The sequence below is a fragment of the Ostrea edulis genome, chromosome 2 (assembly GCF_947568905.1).
Source record: "Ostrea edulis chromosome 2, xbOstEdul1.1, whole genome shotgun sequence".
Taxonomy (NCBI): domain Eukaryota; kingdom Metazoa; phylum Mollusca; class Bivalvia; order Ostreida; family Ostreidae; genus Ostrea; species Ostrea edulis.
This window is the reverse complement of record NC_079165.1, coordinates 2,860,001-2,879,116: the sequence shown is the minus strand read 5'-3', so window position 1 is coordinate 2,879,116 and position 19,116 is coordinate 2,860,001. Positions and strand designations below refer to the sequence as shown.

Genomic DNA, 19,116 nt, shown 5'->3' with positions numbered 1-19,116 from the left:
ATCAGGTGGCTAGGAGTTAGATGTTAACTGTAAACTAACAACCCAACTTTATAACAAACGGGATGACTTCAGGTTCTCCATCGTCAACTTCCCGTATCTAAGTAGCAATATTCCATAGTCACCTGCTTATAGTATTTATGTCTCCACTGATTCGAGTATGTTCTGTGTATATAATTAGTTTTTTACTTCAGGCAGAATATCAACAGTCTCGTATTAAGTCAGCATTTCGTAAGTTCTATGGTCGTTAAAACGATCGAATTTACAAGTACATGCCAGTGGTTGTTCTGCTGTCTGACGTGTTTCATATCAATTGTGTGGCCGTTGTTTACTTACTGGTTTTTTATTTTGACTACGGATTACTCTGTTTACTCCATCAACATTATCTCATAATGGGTTGACCGGGTGTGACCGGTCGATAGTGGATGCTTACTCCTATCTGTATCCAATACTCTGTGTTTATACTTCAATTTATAGTATTATAAAATGATGAGATTGATCAATGTTCGTTATTTTCACTTTTTCATTTAGTTAATACATATTCATGAAATGAGCATGCGCTCTCGGTCTTTTGATTTTCCACGTTGTTGAAGTGCAGAGAAAATCAAGAAAAAAATCAGATCTAACTGGCTAAGTATTGTATCAGTCGATTAAAGGCAGGCAAAGAAGTGGAATGAGATGAATATATTCAGGACCCCGCATGAAATGCGGGAGCCCTATGGTAATCACATTGTCCGTCCTTGTTTTTGTCTGTCAACACTTTCTTTCTGACACGATAACTCGTACAGTTTTCATTGTAAAGTTTTAAATTTTGTACAGAAATAATTCAGAATAAGAGAAAGACGCCTATAGATTTTGGGGTCATGTCAGTTTGTCTGTCTGTCTGTATGTCATAATCTTTCTTATTATGAACACTTTCTTTAAGACACGATATATCTCAAACAGTTTTCATATTTTGTACATAAATACTTTACAATAAGAGAAAGACACTTATAGGTTTTGGGATCATCTCACTTTGTCTGTATGTATGTAATCATCTTTGTTATTATGACTATCTATTTACCACTGTCTAAGGGAGATAATTCAATTGAATTATGACATGTTGATATAAAAAACATAAACATAACTCTACAACATTTTGTTTTTGTGTATAAATATTTTTTTATTATGCGATATAAAAAATGCTGACGGTAAAGTACATATTTTCTACGTGAGTATTTTGATATTTGCTTATGCAAGGTGAAGATAACGAACAGTGATCAATCTCATAACTCCTACAAGCAATACAAAATAGATAGTTGGGCAAACACGGACCCCTGGACACACCAGAGGTGGGATCAGGTGCCTAGGAGGAGTAAGCATCCCCTGTTGACCGGTCACACCCGCCGTGAGCCCCATATCCTGATCAGGTAAACGGAGTTATCCGCAGTCAAAATCAGTGTGCCAAGAACGGCTTAACAATCGGTATGAAATACGTCAGACAGCATTTGATCCAATGCGAGGTTGTATTGACGAACTATATCGTTATAACGACCATAGAATTTGCGAAATGCTGACTTCAATCGAGACTGTTGAAATCCCTGTACCATCAACTTGTTTGTCAGTAGCTTACCTCGATTTAAAAACTGACTATACGCAGAACAAGCTCTTGCATATCGAATCAGTTGAGATATATAAACACCATATGCAGGTGATAATGGAATATTGCTACATAAATGTGGGAAGTTGACGATGGAGAAACTGAAATCATCCCGTTTGTCATAGAGTTGAGTTGTTAGTTTGCCGTTAATGTCTACTTTCAATAAAATATCTAAGTATGAAGCAGAAGTGGACGACTCTGTGGTGTCCTTTATTTCGAGCTCACAGGGATATATCAAATCGACATATGAATGAAAGCTATCATTGTTAATAGACAAAACGTCATCGATATATCTAAAAGTCGAATTGAAGGTCACAGCGAGAGATTTTTTCTTCTCACGTAGAAGTTTTTGAATAAATTCTGCTTCATATCAATATAAAAACAGGTCAGCTAACAAAGGAGCACAATTCGTGCCCATGGGAATTCCAACAGACTGTTGGAAGACCTGATCACCAAAGACCACGAAGATATTGTCAATGAGGAACTCTAGCACATTTTTTATTTCAACTTCAGAGTACTTGTGCGTGGAATCAGAGTGGTGTTTAACAAAGTAAGTTTTTGAATGACCGATCACTAGATATGAATATTTCCGTTTTCCGTTTTTGTTGAAGAAGCAACTGTCTATGATGTCAAAAAGTGTAGTCTTTAATTTATCGTGAGGAATGGTCGTGTATAGTGTTGAAAAGTCATAGGTTTTAATGCTATTGATTTGGGAAAAATTCTGTGATTTCAAGTTTACTAAAAGTTCTTTAGAATTTTTTAGAATCCACATTTGATTAACACCACTTCTGGCATATGTAGTCGCACAGTAAGTTTGAAGTTTCTCCTTCACAGCTGTTAACATTTTCGTGAGGAGCAAAGATAGGGGCTTGGTAGAGCACTTACTGGATCCAGCAATATATCTTTGTTTGTAAGGGTTTTTATGTAGTTTAGGGATCCAGTATAGGTACGGTAAATCATATTCATTCGACCCATTGACTGGAATATTAAATGTGTCTAAAACTGAAGCATGGTTTTGAAGAATTTCGTCTTTTGAAAGGGCTGTTGGAGTATAAGTATGATTACCAAAAGTGGAATTAATGCCAAGTTCGTTTAAAATACAGTTGTAATAATGAGCCTTACAAACAAAGACAATGTTGTTACTAGCTTTGTCAGCTGGAACCAAAACATATTCCTCATGTAACCTATCTAATTCTTTTATCACTTCTGGTTTACTAAACACAGAAGGATAGATGGTACGTACTTTTGTTTTCATGTGTCTAATGCGGGATTTTAATATCCCTCTTATGCTTTTAACCCATTCTGACAATGTATCAAGTTCTTCTTTTTCATATTTAGCCCATCGTCTGGCATAATCTTATGCTTTTTTTAGCGCTTTCCTAGGAATAATGGAAACTGTCTCCCTGATTTCTATTTTTAAAAATGTAGAACACTTCTATGTAAAACTTATACGGTACCAATTTTGATGCACCAGACAAAAAATCCGAAATAACTATGAAGTTTTAGAGCTAAATATAGCCAAAAACAGCGTGCCAAAAAAGTGAAGAAAAAAATTCGTCTAAGGATAAGAGCTATGCATGGGGGAGATAATCCTTAATTTTGAAATGAATTTCTAAATTTTATAACAGCAATTAAATATACATCCATATTTTCAAGCTAGTAACGAAGTACTTAGCTACTGGGCTGTAGAGACCCTCGGGGACTAACAGTCCACCAGCAGAGGCCTCGACCCAGGGGTCTTTGTCTGTCACCTACACATAAGTACAAGCTCATGATTTTATAATTTATTTACTCATAAACACATAATTATATGAGCCGTCCCATGCAAAAAGGGCCCTTATGGTAAAAATTATCAAAATTAACTTTTTAATGGAATATGATAGAAAACAACATTAAAAAGACACATGTGAAGTTTGGGTCAAATATTCAGCATATTTACTGAGATATAGGCTGTCAAAGGTTAAGATAATATTTCAATGACGTTACAAAAAATGACGTTGAAATGACGTTAATCATTGTCGGAAACAATTGAAACTTTCACTTATTCTTCATGAAATTCTGGACATGTTGTGTCCCTGAAACATTCCCGGACATGAGGTCTGATATGTTTGTATAAATATTCCTGTCGTTCTCTACTGAGTCCGCCCGGCATTATCTCTGGTGGTAGATTTACACTGATTTGGTCGTGATTACTGAGGATTACTGGGACCTTGTCGCCATCTACATCAACGCTGCATAATACAACTCCAGGCAGCAGTGCTGAAAAAGTGAAGTGATGAAACTTGCGTATCCCTTTCAAAGGCTGAAAAGTTGTTTTTATATACTCTTTCCATTCATAGTATTTCACATTTCCATCCTCTTTTATCACAGCCTCGTTACTTTTGGAGGACTTGGAGACTACGTCAGCAACATGCTGTAGAGTGTCACAATCTGATCTAAAAACAAAATGCATCGCCGCGTAAAGGTTTTGAACAAATATAGACTATTATAGAAATTCTCGATTATGCTAGATACAATTTTATTTTTGGAATATTAATTGATATTAACACAATATCACCTCCTGTACTTCTTTTTGATCTGAGCAAAGCCTGCATCCACTTGACATTTTGTATGCCCTGGTATCTGCATGTGAAGTTCAATTGCTCGATGTAGCCCAATCATGACTCACCATAGCAAATATCCAATCACATACCGGTTTTTGTTTTGACCTAAAGATGAAGTGAGCATTAGAATATTAGAAGCAGCATATACATGTGAACAAAATGAATAGAACTAGGTGTATATGAAAAAATGAAGATGAAATATACATACCTGGACAGTTATCACAGTGAAGAACAGCACATTTCTCTCCCATCGGTAAAATAAGTATTTTTCACTTAAATGACAAATCTCTAAATTGTATCATTTGATTTGTTTAAACTGCTTAATGCGTAAAATTGCATGTATATATATGAAAAAATGAAGATGAAATATACATACCTGGACAGTTATCACAGTGAAGAACAGCACATTTCTCTCCCATGCTATAATTTTGAAAATGGTGATGAAGTATGCTGATGACTGTATTTGGCCCATGGGCATTATTTCCATCTCTTCCAATGGTCTGGTCTTCATCAATCAAATAATTTCGCTGAGATCCTGCTCCCTCCATACAAATTCCAAAGATCTGAATTTTCCGTGGTGTCTCAAAGAATAATGGCCCTACTTGTCTGGAATGATGAGGTACAGACACACATTGCGCGAAGTCAAAAGTGTAGTGAGTTTTGAGGAAATCTGTGGAACAGGGTCTAACAGGTGGCTCAGGAAGCTGAATAGACTGATGTTCTTCCCTGGCTTCTTTAATGCACTGAATGTAGAGGTGATGCTCCCTCTCTGCTTTTTCAATGTGATCTGTAAAATTTCTTGTTGCTGTAAGCTTTTCATTTTCAGATCTTGCATTCAAAATGTGCTCTCTGTGGCGCTCACAGGTATTGCATACATCAGATCTGGGGTTGGCAATCTGAATGTTAGGAAGGCAGGCATACCAGATGGAATAGAATGAGGACAATTTAACAGCACGAATTTGGACCTCATGACAAGCTTCAACATATAACTGATGAATTTCGTTCTTTGGTGTTGAACAAGGTAGAAAAATGGGTGGTTCGGAGTCGCGACCTCTTGGAGCAGCTGGCATAGGAAATCCATTATCTTCAGAATATCGATTGATAAACTGCACGACAAATTTAATTTCTTCAAAGGACAGGGCATTGTGTGGTTTTTTCCCGATGTTTCCATGTGTCCGTGGTTTTATTCCATGGGTCTTCATATGCTTCACAAGATTTTTAAAATGTGTTTCACCAATGTCATGTAAAAATAAAAACACATCTTTACATACTTCCCGGTCATCAAAATTGTATTCGTATCTCTGTCGTTTGGCATCGCGTCTTGAAGATCCGCCACCAGAACTTTTACTTTTTAGCTTTCCCATAATGTACATATCCTTCTCTTCCTTGGAAAGTTCTCTCATGGAATAAATATGGTGACTGATTTCTTCAAAACTAATATTTGATATGCAATCCATTCTGCAGGAGCAGCCTTTGATTATCTTTTCACGAATTGTTAAGTCAAGATTGTTATTCTCCCAGTCCTCCTCCTCTGAATTTAGGTTTTTATTCTGATCATTATCAGGATGCACAAGTTGTATTCTTTGTTCTAAAATATTTTCGTTGGATTCATTTTCTGATGCAGTTGAAATATCACTATCGTCTGTATTTTCATCAGATGATTCAACACTTTGTGAAGGAGGAAAATATTCCCTATGCCACTCGTCAATAATCTGTAACAAAATACCCCTGTGAAATTCTACATGTTCACATACCATGCAAATATTTAAACCTTCATGTATTTGTTTAAAATAAAATATCAAATACATTCATATTACAAACAGAGATTTTACAGTAGTACTGAATTTAAATTTTGACAAGTTGTTGATCTCAGCACAAAATGGTAATATCTTTTTTATTATTATAAGTATTAGATTGTTTATGAGCTATTCATTAAATAGAAATCCAGTAAATAGTATTTTTATTTATCATTAGCATGTTGATCAATTGAATACAAGACTGAAATAAGCACCTAACTACAGAAATATTTTATCTGAATAAACGTGTACGACGGCATATATATTATCAATCTACTTTGATCGCAATTCTACATGCAGAAAACTGCTCTGCACTCTGCATATTTCGATTAATAATAACCGCATTTGATAGAAAAAATTGTATTCAGTCTTTCTAATTTGAAGTCCCAGATCTCTCTCTCTCTCTCTCTCTCTCTCTCTCTCTCTCTCTCTCAGTAAGAGTAATAAGGGGTCATCCACTATGGTCATTCTTATTAAACTGGATTTATGTATTCAAATATTTATATATTTATTTGTTGAAACAAAACTTTACTTTAAAAATTGTTGATGAATTTGAAAAGATTAATTCTTTATTATTTTTTTGAATTTAATATGATCATTGTTTATTTAATTTTTGAGTAGCCACCGGTGAATCCGCCTATGAGATACGAAAACAGCGGGACGTAACTCTAAATTTTATCCATTTACCTATAAATAGCCGCGATGAAAACAAGTCATTTTAGGCACTAAATAAAGTTTAGAAAGCCAGATGATAACCCCATTATGATATAAGAACAATTAATTATTTGTCTTTTTAAAAACTTTATGAAAAATAACTAGGATATCACAAGCGGGACATATATAAACACATGTGCATGCACGGAGCTCAACAATCGCGAATGTAAACAAACGTACGTCATTGATTTATGTTTTAATGAATATCGGTAAAATAAGTATTTTTCACTTAAATGACAAATCTCTAAATTGTATCATTTGATTTGTTTAATCGGCTTAATGCGTAAAATTGCATGTATATATATGTGGATACATATGATCTTAGATTGAAGTGCACCTGCAGTACCCGTCAACATATGCGCGGATCCCAAATCTTGTGCATCGAAATATTTTATAGACCTAATTGTCACCAAGACAATATTGGTTATGTCTGTTTATATAAAACTCACCTCTAAAAAGTCCATGTTTTCCTCTTGTTAATTCCAGGTACATGTCGGCATCGTTCCAGATGATTTATATAAACACAATCACGTTATATTGACAGCATTGCAAACATAAGTAACAGACGCAACTTGCAAATAATGACGTTATCTTTACCAGCGTTTTTCTCATTATGACGTCAATATACATAAGGGCCCTTTTTGCATGGGACGGCTCATATATATGTACAAATTATTCTATAAAATATTGCACATTCATTAAATGACTCCTAATGCTAGATGTATGTTTTACAAAAATGTTGTTCTTAATCATATGAGTAAATTATATGAACAAACCTGCTAATCTATATACAAAATACATGTCTATCTGCTCAATGCATATCTCTGGGATTTCTTCTTTATGTGATTCCTGGACCTGTTGAAATCCCCTCGTTGACCAATCAACTTCCAAAGGCTCAGTTATTTGAATTGGGTCATTCTTGAAATCTTTATTTCTATCATATGCCTTAAGCCTACAATAGAGTACTGTACAATGTCCACTTCCCATAAAAAAAAATTAGGTACCAAGACGTACTAGTACATGTCAGTGTATGCTATTGTATAATGTATTACAATAACAATAGTCCGTATAGTACTATAATTATTACGTATAATTGATGACATAAATATAACTTATATCACATTAATTTATTGAATTTTGAGGCATTTTGATAAAAGAATTGTCGCACTGAGCATCAAAACAATCTCTAGGCATAATCATCCTCCGCCGTCTGCATGGGTGCAGAGCTACGAAGTTGTTGAAATATTACAAACGAAAATAACGGCTATGAGGTATGAAAATACAAACCTGTCTATAAGGTCGGCTTTTCTGCCTCTCGTGGTGGCTCCTTTTTAGGTCACCTGAATCATTCAGGTGACCTATTGCTATCTGTTTTTGTCCGTCGTCATTCGTCGTGCGTTAACATTTGAACATTTTCAGCTTCTTCTCTGAAACCCCTGAACCAATTTCAACCAATTGTGGCATATAGCATCTGTGGGTGGAGGGGAACAAAAATTGTGAAATTCGTGGTCCCTGCCCCCCTGGGAACTGAGGGGTGGGGCAAAAACCATCAAAATGAGTGTAATTTTAAAAAATCTTCTTTACTCCTGGACATCAAGAAGCCAAACTGTGGGCATAATTATAATGAGCGTTGAGCCCTCTACCAAAATTGTGAAATTCATGGCCCCTGGGGGCAGGGGTTCTTGTGTTAGGGTGGGGCTCTATTGGTCATATAGTGAAAATGTAGAAATTCTTTGAAAATCTTCTCTGTCTCTGGGTATTAAGTAGACAAACTAATAGCATGGTAATGATGAGCAAGGATGCCTCTTTAAAAATTGTGAAATTCATGGCCCCTGGATCAGGGGTTCTGGTGTGTTAGGGTGGGGCTCTATTGGTCATATAGTGAAAATGTAGAAATTCTTTGAAAATCTTCTTCTCTGTCTCTGAGTATCAAGTAGACAAACTAATAGCATGGTAAAGCAAGGATGCCTCTTTAAAAATTGTGAAATTCATGGCCCCTGGATCAGGGGTTCTGGTGCTAGGGTGGGGCTCTATTGATCATATAGTGAAAATGCATTTTATTTCTTTGAAAATCTTCTCCTCTGCTGCTGGGTATTAAGTAGACAAACTAATAGTATGATAATGATGATCAAGGATGCTTCTTTCAAAACTGAAATTTATGGCCCCTGGGTCAGGGGTTCTGGTGCAAAGGCGGGGCTGATTGATTATATAGTGAAAATGCAATATTTCTTTGAAAATCTTCTCTTTTGTCCGTCGTCGTTCGTCGTGCGTTAACATTTGAACATTTTCAGCTTCTTCTCTGAAACCCCTGAACCAATTTCAACCAATTTTGGCATATGGCATCTGTGGGTGGAGGAGAACAAACATTGTGAAATTCGTGGTCCCTGCCCCCCTGGGGCCTGAGGGGTGGTGCAAAAACCATCAAAATGAGTGTAATTTTAAAAAATCTTCTTCTTTACTCCTGGACATCAAGAAGCCAAACTGTGGGCATAATTATAATGAGTGTTGAGCCCTCTACCAAAATTGTGAAATTCATGGCCCCTGGGGCAGGGGTTCTTGTGTTAGGGTGGGGCTCTATTGGTCATATAGTGAAAATGTAGAAATTCTTTGAAAATCTTCTTATATTGGTTTTATCTAAGGAGTAAATAACCCTTTTCTTTATGATGTCTCAGACCTAGGTTTTTTTTAAAAAAAAAAGGATTATTGATTGAACATAAAAATGACACATGTACTTCATGACCACATAGCTATTCAACGTTTCTTCCATCCAAAAGTAAAATTCTTATATTTAAACACAAACCTAATTCAAACATTGGAAGGTTGTTACATGATGCTCAGGTGACCTATAAGGCCCCTGGGCCTCTTGTTTCTTTAACTCGTCTTTGAGTCGAGAGACGGAAAACTTTACGTAAGTTTCTCTTTCCATTTCAGTGTTTACAAGCGTCTAAGTGAAATAAAGCGTTAAGAACGTATCCCCCATAATTTTTAGAACCGGTAACGGTCGTCGGCGAATACCATTCCGAATTTCTTTAATAATCCCTGGGTAACAAAATAACCTTTTTAAAACAAAAGGCTTTAAAAAAACATGTCTCATCATTATTATCAAAGCTAAATGATCCACTAGTTAAATTATTGCATCATTAATAATGATATTTATGGGAAGGTTGTTCCACCCTCTGATTCCAGTGGGGATTCGGGTGTTAAAATAAGTCCTAAGTACCCCTGCGTCGTCGTTAGAGGCGACTAAATGGCGCAGTACTTCGGATGAGACCGAGGCCCCGTGTCACAGCAGATGTTGCACGATCAAGATCCCTTCCTGCCCTAGGTCGTAATCGCCGAACATAGGCCTAAATTTTGCAGCCCTTTACAGGCAATAGTGACGTTTCCAAACGAGCGAAAGATTTTCCAGCGGGGCGTTAAACAATATCCAACTAACCAAGCTTTAGAAGAATGTAAAACTTATACGGTACCAATTTTGATGCACCAGATGCGCATTTCGACAAGTAATGTCTCTTCAGTGATGCTCAACCGAAATGTTTGAAATCCGAAATAACGATAAACTTGCTAGAGCTATTTTAGGGAAAAACAGAGTACCAAAAAGTGGAGTCAAATTCGACTAAGAATAAGAGCTATACATGAGGGAGATAATCCTTAATTTTGAAATGAATTTCTAAATTTTATAACAGCAATTAAATATACATCCGTATTTTCAAGCTAGTAACGAAGTACTTAGCTACTGGGCTGTAGCGACCCTCGGGGACTAACAGTCCACCCGCAGAGGTCTCGACCCAGGGGACATAATGTAAAACTTATACGGTACCAATTTTGATGCACCAGATGCGCATTTCGACAAGTAATGTTTCTTCAGTGATGCTCAACCGAAATGTTTGAAATCCAAAATAACGATAAACTTGCTAGAGCTATTTTAGGGAAAAACAGAGTGCCAAAAAGTGGAGTCTTTGTCTAAGGATAAGAGCTATGCATGAGGGAGATAATCCTTGATTTTGAAATGAATTTCTAATGTAAAACTTATACGGTACTAATTTTGATGCACAAGATGCGCATTTTAGACAAAGAATGTTTGGACGCACCTCTTCAAACTAAGATGACTTAACGAACGTTACGTGCATATCAAAATAAATATGAATCACCTTAGGTTTCTTGCGCAAGATTTCATAATCTGAGATCATATATCTGTTCACTGGGGGCACGAATAGTCCATGATTTCGTGACAATTCACTACTGTAATCTTCATGGGGGAGTACATATAAATAACCGCAGATATAGAATAGAACACATCGAACGTCAAACCAAACATCGCACCATGAAAGCCATCTTCGTTCTCGCTGCTGTCATTGTTGCAGGTATTTAGATAAATGAAGCACTATTAAATTGCTTTGATTTTTATGTTTATTTGTAGGAAAATCCTCTATAATGTATTCAAGGGTGATTATAATGATTTTATTTGCAAAATACAACCTGTCGTTACGTCGAACCCTGTCTGACGTATATAAAATGGTAATTGATACATGTATGAAATCCCCCCCCCCCCCCCCCCAGAAAACATAGAAAGCATATTTGGACAATCTTTTAAAACATTTGTAGAATATTTAATAACGATGCATTAGGTCACCTGTATCCGTATATTAAGTCGAGAAAGCTGTCGATAACTTTTAGTTAATGGACAGTTAATGTCCCGTTACAGGTAACTTAATGTACAGATTTTAAATGTTGAGAGCAAGAAAATACATCCCATGATTCAGCTACAGCTGATGACGTCTCAATATGAGTGAAAAATTCCCGACGGGAGGTAAAACAACAAATAAAAATGTTACCATCCCAACACCTTCTTCCACGGAAACAATCGAATAGGTGAAGGCTGTAATGAGAGGAAGGAATATTGATGACGTACTTCCGATTTTAATTATCCTTTTTTTCTTTAGTTTCCTCAGAGACGTGCAGAGAAGACAGCAGCTGTTCTGTGACTAGTTGTAACACAGGGTCAACATTACATTGTATCCACCATCAGTGCACGTGTACCGTAGCAGCTAGCGGTGATGGTATGTAATATATACAAATATTACCTCTTACTGAAAACAACTAATCTGATTGGTTTATTCGGATTCCTAAATAGGATAGATAAATTTCCCTGCAATAAATAAAAATGAATTGTGAAAGACTCAACATTCTGTTATTACAAACTTAGATGAATTTGGAACATTATAGGTTGTCAATGCCTTAATGGTGTTTCAAAATAAGACAATTTTCAACAAAGGCCTATGTACTTGTTTGAAAGCCTTGATCGGCGACATGAAGTAGTGAAAATGTAAATCTTTTCTGGAAGATTTTTTGTTTGCAAAACGCCATTTGGTATTCTGAGATTACTGTGGTATCATCCTAATTCGTGGGGGGGGGGGGGGCAATGTTCGTGGGTAAGCAAAATTTTACTGGTTTGTGGGGACGTAATTTCGTGGATAAGCGATACAATATCACTAGAAGAGATAAATTCGTGGGTAAGAGTGGCCCACCAAATCCACGAACATCAATGATTCCACAGGAAGTAAAACCACAGAACATTTTAATTTATCACCCTTGATTTTCGTAATACACAACAAGTCATGTGCTTTCCTGCAACTTGCGATCACGGAAAAAAATATAGTTTGGAATAGATATTAAATAATATTCGATTATGTCTATTTTTAGGCGGTTGTACAATGGCCACTGATTGTAGCGGCCGATGTGACCAAGGGCGGGAGCACCACTGTATCGACGGACGATGCAGATGTACTCATCACTTTTAAATCTATCAACAGACTAAATAAATATTGATTACGGAAAAAAACATCTTTTTTCTATTTCTCATCCAGACAACACATTAATATCCTAACCCCAATCGTAAGAGGCGACCAAATGGGGTGGTCCTTAAGATGAAACCACAGAACACGAGGCCCCGTGTTTCAGCAGGTGTGGCACGATAAAGACCCCTCCCTGTTCAAATGCCGTAAGCGCCAAGCATAGGCCAACATTTTGCAACCTTTCAACAGCAATGGTGACGTTTCCATATAGTGAAAAAATATCCAGTGGGACGTTAGAACACTATATAACCCAACCAAGGAGTAGGCCCACGAAGGGTCAAAATCTGTCCTGTGAAATGGCCAAAATTAAAGTGAAGTTTCAACAAATTATTTACTGCATAAAAGATAGTCTATGTAAGATAATTTATCAAGATGGTAAATGTTTTGGAATTATGCACTGGTGTATCTGAAATCTATTGACCCAAACTTCATGAAATACAAGAATTTGCTTAAAATTACCACCTTTTTGTAATGAAATGCTCAAATTTAATATAAAGCACAGCCATGGACCGAGTGCATTATGAGATGAATTTTAGAATATCACAATGAATATTAAATTTTGAAGAAAAAATTTCCACTGTTCCTGACCTGTGCTAAAATCTAAAAACAAGTATTTGTTAAATTTCAGACTACCAATTTTCAACATACTTTACATATCATAAGAGGGATATGCTTGCAATAGCGTACAATATAAAACTTATACAGTACCAATTTTGATGCACCAGATGCGCATTTCGACAAATAATGTCTCTTCAGTGATGCTCAACCGAAATGTTTGAAATCTGAAATAACAATGAAGTTTTAGAACTATTATAGGGGAAACAATGCGCCAAAAAAGAGGAGTCAAATTCGTCTAAGGATGAATAAAATATTACTTACTAATATCGTAAATGACAGTCTTTTAAAATTAAAATCTTTGCGTAACGATGAAATCAATATTAATCTACAAGTATCATATATTTTAAATTACCCGCCGCTAAGAGAGTGGCCATTGAAGTTTAATTTATGACGTAACACCGTCTGTTCCGGTTTATTTCATCAGCAGCACTGTAAACATGACAAGTCACGAACAGTTAACTTTGGAGCCGTATAGATTTGAGCCCGTTAATTGAGAAAAGAAGACGTTCAGTCAAGTCGCAGACCAGGCAGACGGTACACGTTTCTTCATACAAATGTCTCGAACCTCAACTTGTCAATACGCAAATGATGGATTCACTGTATACATATTCGTTTGTTTTCAGATGACTAGGTTGGGTCAGTAATTTCGAAAACAAAATTTCACATCTCTACGCATCAGTGCAATTAACATCTTGACAGGAAAGAATAAACTTATTCGTAAAATCTATCACATGCACATCTTTGATGTTCTTAGAATCTCATCAAAACCGTAACAGACGGTGTGACGTCAACATTGTTGATTTTTGTTATCTTGAATACAAGAGTTCCGCCTCATGGCAGGTATATATATATATAGATGGCCGAAATTTCAATTTTTTTTAACTTTTTGAAATTCGTACTGAAGCTTATCTAGGCCGTATATCAGCAGAATAGTATGACAAATTCTATGATAAATTCTTATCATGTAATTAATCCTATCATTTATCATGTAAATGTTTTTGGGTTCCCTTCCCCTTTAACCAAAAAATGTCATTAGAAAACCATTTACATGTTTTTAAGGTTTAGGTCAAAATCTTTCTGACAGTATTGGAAAATTAATTTCAAATAATGAATTAAAATTCCAACTTTCTTTGGACCATCGAAGTCGCATATCGAATTAACGTGATCGCTATTTAATGAAACCGTACGTAATCGCCTTCATGCAATGTACTCGCTTGAATGAAAGAGTGAAAGTGCACGAAATTCCTTATATAGTGACCATCTGTATGTGCCAAGTAGAACACTGTCTAACATTAACCGTTACGGTATAGAAAAAGCAATTAGTTTTTAATAAATAACGACATTTTTTCAAAACAATTGTTGCTATATCAATGATTTATCTTTAGGAAATTTGCCTTAAAAGGATTATCTCGCCGAAATTCTACTAACAAAAATAATAAAACTTTTTGCCACCTGAATTTTCCGCGATGTAAGGTTAGTTTTCGAGTATTTACTTATACAAAGCCTACGTAACGAACTCGTACATAGTACCATCATTATCTAACTTGGCCAATGACACATATTTCGAAACATTGGAAAACGTAGACTATGATTAAATATTCAAAAGTCAAACCTGGAACGATGCAAATGAATTTTACAAATATTGTATATTAGGGAAGCCCAAATTTCCATCTGGGAAAGGAGCATCAGTGGTATTTGATGTTTTGTTTGAGAATTTTTCACTCATATTGAAACATCACCATTCCTAGGTGAAGTACCACATATTAAGACACATTATCAGCGCTTATAGTCGTATTAGAGAGTGTTCTTTAACGTGCCAAAGCCTGCCGCGACACAGAACCTCTATTTTAAATGGTCATATCCGAAAAACCCTTCTAAACGCCGAACGTTTGGAGAAGGAGCAATCACTCGCCCTGTTAAGGTAAAGGTGAAGATAACGAACAGAACTCCTATAAGCTATGCAAATTAGAGAGTTGAGCAAACACGGACCCCTTGATACACCAGAGGTGGGATCAGGTGCCTAGGAGGAGTAAACATCCCTTGTCGACCGGTCACAGCCCTATATCTTGATCAGGTAAACAGAATTATCCGTAGTCAAAATTAGTGTGCCAAGAACGGCCTAACAATTGATATGAAACAAATCTAACAGCATTTTACCCAATGATAACTCTATTGACGAACTAAATCGTTATAACGACCAAGTAATTTGCGAAATTTTATGCTCATTTTAAGGTAACTCCATACTCGCAGTTTTATCTTATACAAGTTTTAAAAAGTGTATTCATTTCCATTTATTAGAGTTAAAACAAATAAATTATCAAATAAAATTTATAGGTCATCACATTTTTTAAAATGCGAAACATACATAAACAGAATCATATATCACCGTCAGAAAATTGCAATTTTCCTTAAACAGCGTTATCAAAATTTCATAAAAACTGGTTATGACGATATAATAGCTTTCATAACAATTCCAAAACTGTTCCTTTATAAAAGTATACAAAATGTCTACGAAATAAAGGAAATCTATCGATTAATAGATTTTATAAAGATATCAATAAAACAGAGTTATTGTCCTTGGATTCAATATTTTGAAACATATCATAGATTATTCATCTGTAACTTAGACTTTTGAAATAGTTTATTTTTAAAAAGATTTTTACAATAACTATCGAAATAAACTCCAACAAAATTTATGTTCCTATCATGCATAAATTTAAATAAATCATTGATTTTTGCAAAATCTGATGACATCATAGGAGGGTGGAATTACTTTAAACAAGACAGTTGAAACCCCTGCACCATCAAATTGTTTGCCAGTAGCCTGCCTTGATGTAAAAACTAATCATACGCAGAACAAGCTCTTGCGTATCGAATCAGTTGAGAGATACATGTATAAACACCATATGCAGGTGATAATGGAATATTGCTACATAAATATGGGACGTTGACGATGGAGAAGTTGAAATCATCCCGTTTGTCATAAAGTGGAGTTGTTGCTTTGCTGTTAATATTTACTTTCAATAGAATATCTAAGTATGAAGCAGAAGTGGACGACTCAGGTGTCTTTTTATTTCGAATTCACTGTATATGTATTTGTTGAAAATGATAAAAAAAAAATTATAATCCCCATATGAATGAAAATTATTATTGTTAATAAATACTGTAAACGTACTTTTTTCCACGGGTTCATAAGTCCGCGGAATCACAATTTCTGTTTATTCCGCGGGTAGAAAATTGGGCGGATTTCTTAGATTGCCACTTAATGTCTTTCACTTACTTCAAGTACCCTGGGATAAATTTCCGCGGGAAATTTGTGACCGCGTACATAGCGTAAATTAATACCGCGAGGAAAAAAGTACTTCTACAGTAATTATATTGTCGATATATCTAAATACATTGTATCGAATTGAAGGTCACAGTAAGAGATTTTTTCTTCTCACGTAGAAGTTTTTGAATAAATTCTGCTTCATAGGAATATAAAAACAGGTCAGCTAACAAAGGAACACAATTCGTGCCCCATGGGGATTCCAACAGACTATTTGAAGACCTGCTCACCAAATACCACGAAGATATTGTCAAAGAGGAACTCCAGCATATGTTTTATTTCAACTTCAGAGTACTTGTGTGTGGAATCAGAGTTGCGTTTAACAAAGTAATTTTTTGGATGACTGATCACTAGATAGGAATATTTGCGTTTTCCAATTTTGTTGAAGAAAGAACTATGCAAGGTGAAGACAACGAACAGTAATCAATCTCATAACTCCTCCAAGCAATACAAAATAGATAGTTGGGCAAAAACGGACCCCTGGACACACCAGAGGTTGGATCAGGTGCCTAGGAGGAGTAAGCATCCCCTGTTGACCGGTCACACCCGCCGTGAACCCCATATCCTGATCAGGTAAACGGAGTTATCCGCATTCAAAATCAGTGTCAAAAAGTGTAGTCTTTAATTTATCGTGAGGAATGGTCGTGTAAAGAGTTGAAAAGTCATACGTTTTGATGTTGTTGATTTGCGAAACGTTTTGTGATGTCAAATTTACTAAAAGTTCTTTAGAATTATTTAGAATCCACATCTGATTTACACCACCTCTGGCATATGCAGTCACGCAGTACGTTTAAAGTGTCTCCTTCACAACTGTTAATATTTTTGTGAGGAGTAAAGATAGGGGCTTGGTAGAATATTTACTGGATCCAGCAATGTATCTTTGTAAGGGTTTTTATGAAGTTTAGGAATCCAGTATAGGTACGGTAATTCATATTCATCTGACCCATTGACTGGGATACTAAATTTGTCTAAAACTGAAGCCTGGTTTTGAATTCTAGGTTAAGAATTTACATTAAATACGAGCCGTGCCCGTGTAAGGTTTACCTGTCAGTTATACCTCTACATGTAGGTTAAGAGTTTACAGTAAATATGAGCCGTACTCACGTAAGTCTTACCTGTGAGTTTTACCTCTATCCTAGGTTAAGAGTTTACAGTAAATATGAGCCGTACTCACGTAAGTCTTACCTGTGAATTTTACCTCTATCCTAGGTTAAGAGTTTACAGTAAATACGAGCCGTACTCACGTAAGTCTTACCTGTTAGTTTTACCTCTATCCTAGGTTAAGAGTTTACAGTAAATATGAGCCGTACTCACGCAAGTCTTACCTGTGTGCAACGAGTGAACCTGGAATTAAACCTCGGATTAACCCGAGAGTTAAAACCAAAATACGCAACCGGCCAGTTGTGGTCTAAGATTTTGACCTGACCATATTATCTGATATCATGTTATCTGTTCACTTGGGACACGAATAGTCCATGATTTCGTGACATTTCACTACTGTAGTCATCATGGAGGAGTATATATATAAATAACCGCAGATTTAGAACAGTACACTTCGAACGTCAAACCAAACATCCCACCATGAAAGCCATCTTCGTTCTCGCTGCTGTCATTGTTGCAGGTATTTAGATAAATGAAACATAATTAAACTGCCTTGATTTAAAGTTTTTATGTAGGAAAATCCTCTAAACTGTATTCTGCATGGTCAGTATGATGATCGGATTTGTAAATATAACCTGTAGGTACGTCGAATCCTGTATGACGTATGGAAAATGGTAATTGATATATGCAATATCCCCCCAGAAAAGATAGAAACATATATGGACAAACAATCTTTTAAAAACATTTTTCTTATACATCCTTTGTGTTGTTTGCACATGATGTAGCATACCGTAAATCTGGTTATTTTTGCTGTCGATTAATTTTTAGCGTTTTTGCGAGTCAGTTGGATTCGCAAAAATATTTTTCTCAAAAATAATGTTTCACACGTTTTTTGATATGTTTTTACATAAATTCGCAAAAATAAGAAAGACAGAAATAAATATATAGGCTTTTTACTCAAATTCGCAAAAATAAATCGACGCAAAAATATCCAAATTTACGGTAATACATTTTGATTTTTAAAACAATACATTAGGTCACCTGTAAACGTACATAAAGTTGAGAAAACTGCCGATTCTTAATGGACAGTTTTCCCCTACTATTACAGGTAACTTAATGCTGAATGCAAGACAAATACACAAAACGCAATTTTTATCCTTCCTTCCGGCACTTTGAGCTTCGAACAGATTTTTCTTTCTCAAAATGAAAATTTTTCGGATCTTTACTTATCTTTGAGCGCTCTAGATTGATAAATTAATGGTATGACTATGGAATTAATTTGACCCCGTTTGCCTGTGCTGTTTTTGCGTGGAAATATCCGTTTCATTTCAAAATACTGCTAGAGCGTTCGCTGCGTAAACGGGAGGTCCTGAGTTGGAGCCCAGTTTTCGTGCCATGGTCGCGTGAAACTTAAGACTTTAACATAGGTAGTAATTGCTCCTTCGCCAAACGCACGACATTTAGG

General features: G+C 35.8%; 3 protein-coding genes across 3 annotated transcripts in view; 2 read left to right on the top strand and 1 right to left on the bottom strand.

Moving 5' to 3' along the window:
- Positions 1-3,449: 3,449 nt before the first annotated feature.
- Positions 3,450-7,400, bottom strand: LOC125672765 (uncharacterized). Its single transcript, XM_056157295.1, has 5 exons — positions 7,199-7,400; positions 4,616-5,951; positions 4,194-4,344; positions 4,016-4,071; positions 3,450-3,895 (listed from the first exon to the last, which is right to left on the bottom strand). The coding sequence occupies exons 1-3, from the start codon at positions 7,211-7,213 to the stop codon at positions 4,301-4,303; spliced, it is 1,395 nt and encodes a 464-aa protein (XP_056013270.1). The 5' UTR covers positions 7,214-7,400; the 3' UTR covers positions 3,450-3,895; positions 4,016-4,071; positions 4,194-4,300.
- Positions 7,401-10,943: 3,543 nt separating this feature from the next.
- LOC125679952 (serine protease inhibitor Cvsi-2-like) lies at positions 10,944-12,591 on the top strand. The gene is made up of 3 exons (XM_048919406.2): positions 10,944-11,113; positions 11,693-11,809; positions 12,453-12,591. The coding sequence occupies exons 1-3, from the start codon at positions 11,074-11,076 to the stop codon at positions 12,548-12,550; spliced, it is 255 nt and encodes an 84-aa protein (XP_048775363.2). The 5' UTR covers positions 10,944-11,073; the 3' UTR covers positions 12,551-12,591.
- Positions 12,592-18,050: 5,459 nt separating this feature from the next.
- Positions 18,051-19,116, top strand: part of LOC130052408 (serine protease inhibitor Cvsi-2-like) — a 2,271-nt gene continuing 1,205 nt past the window's right edge. Inside the window, exon 1 of the mRNA XM_056157294.1 lies at positions 18,051-18,171. Within this exon, the coding sequence (XP_056013269.1) occupies positions 18,132-18,171 (40 nt within the window). The 5' untranslated portion in view covers positions 18,051-18,131. The remainder of the gene's footprint in view (positions 18,172-19,116) is intronic.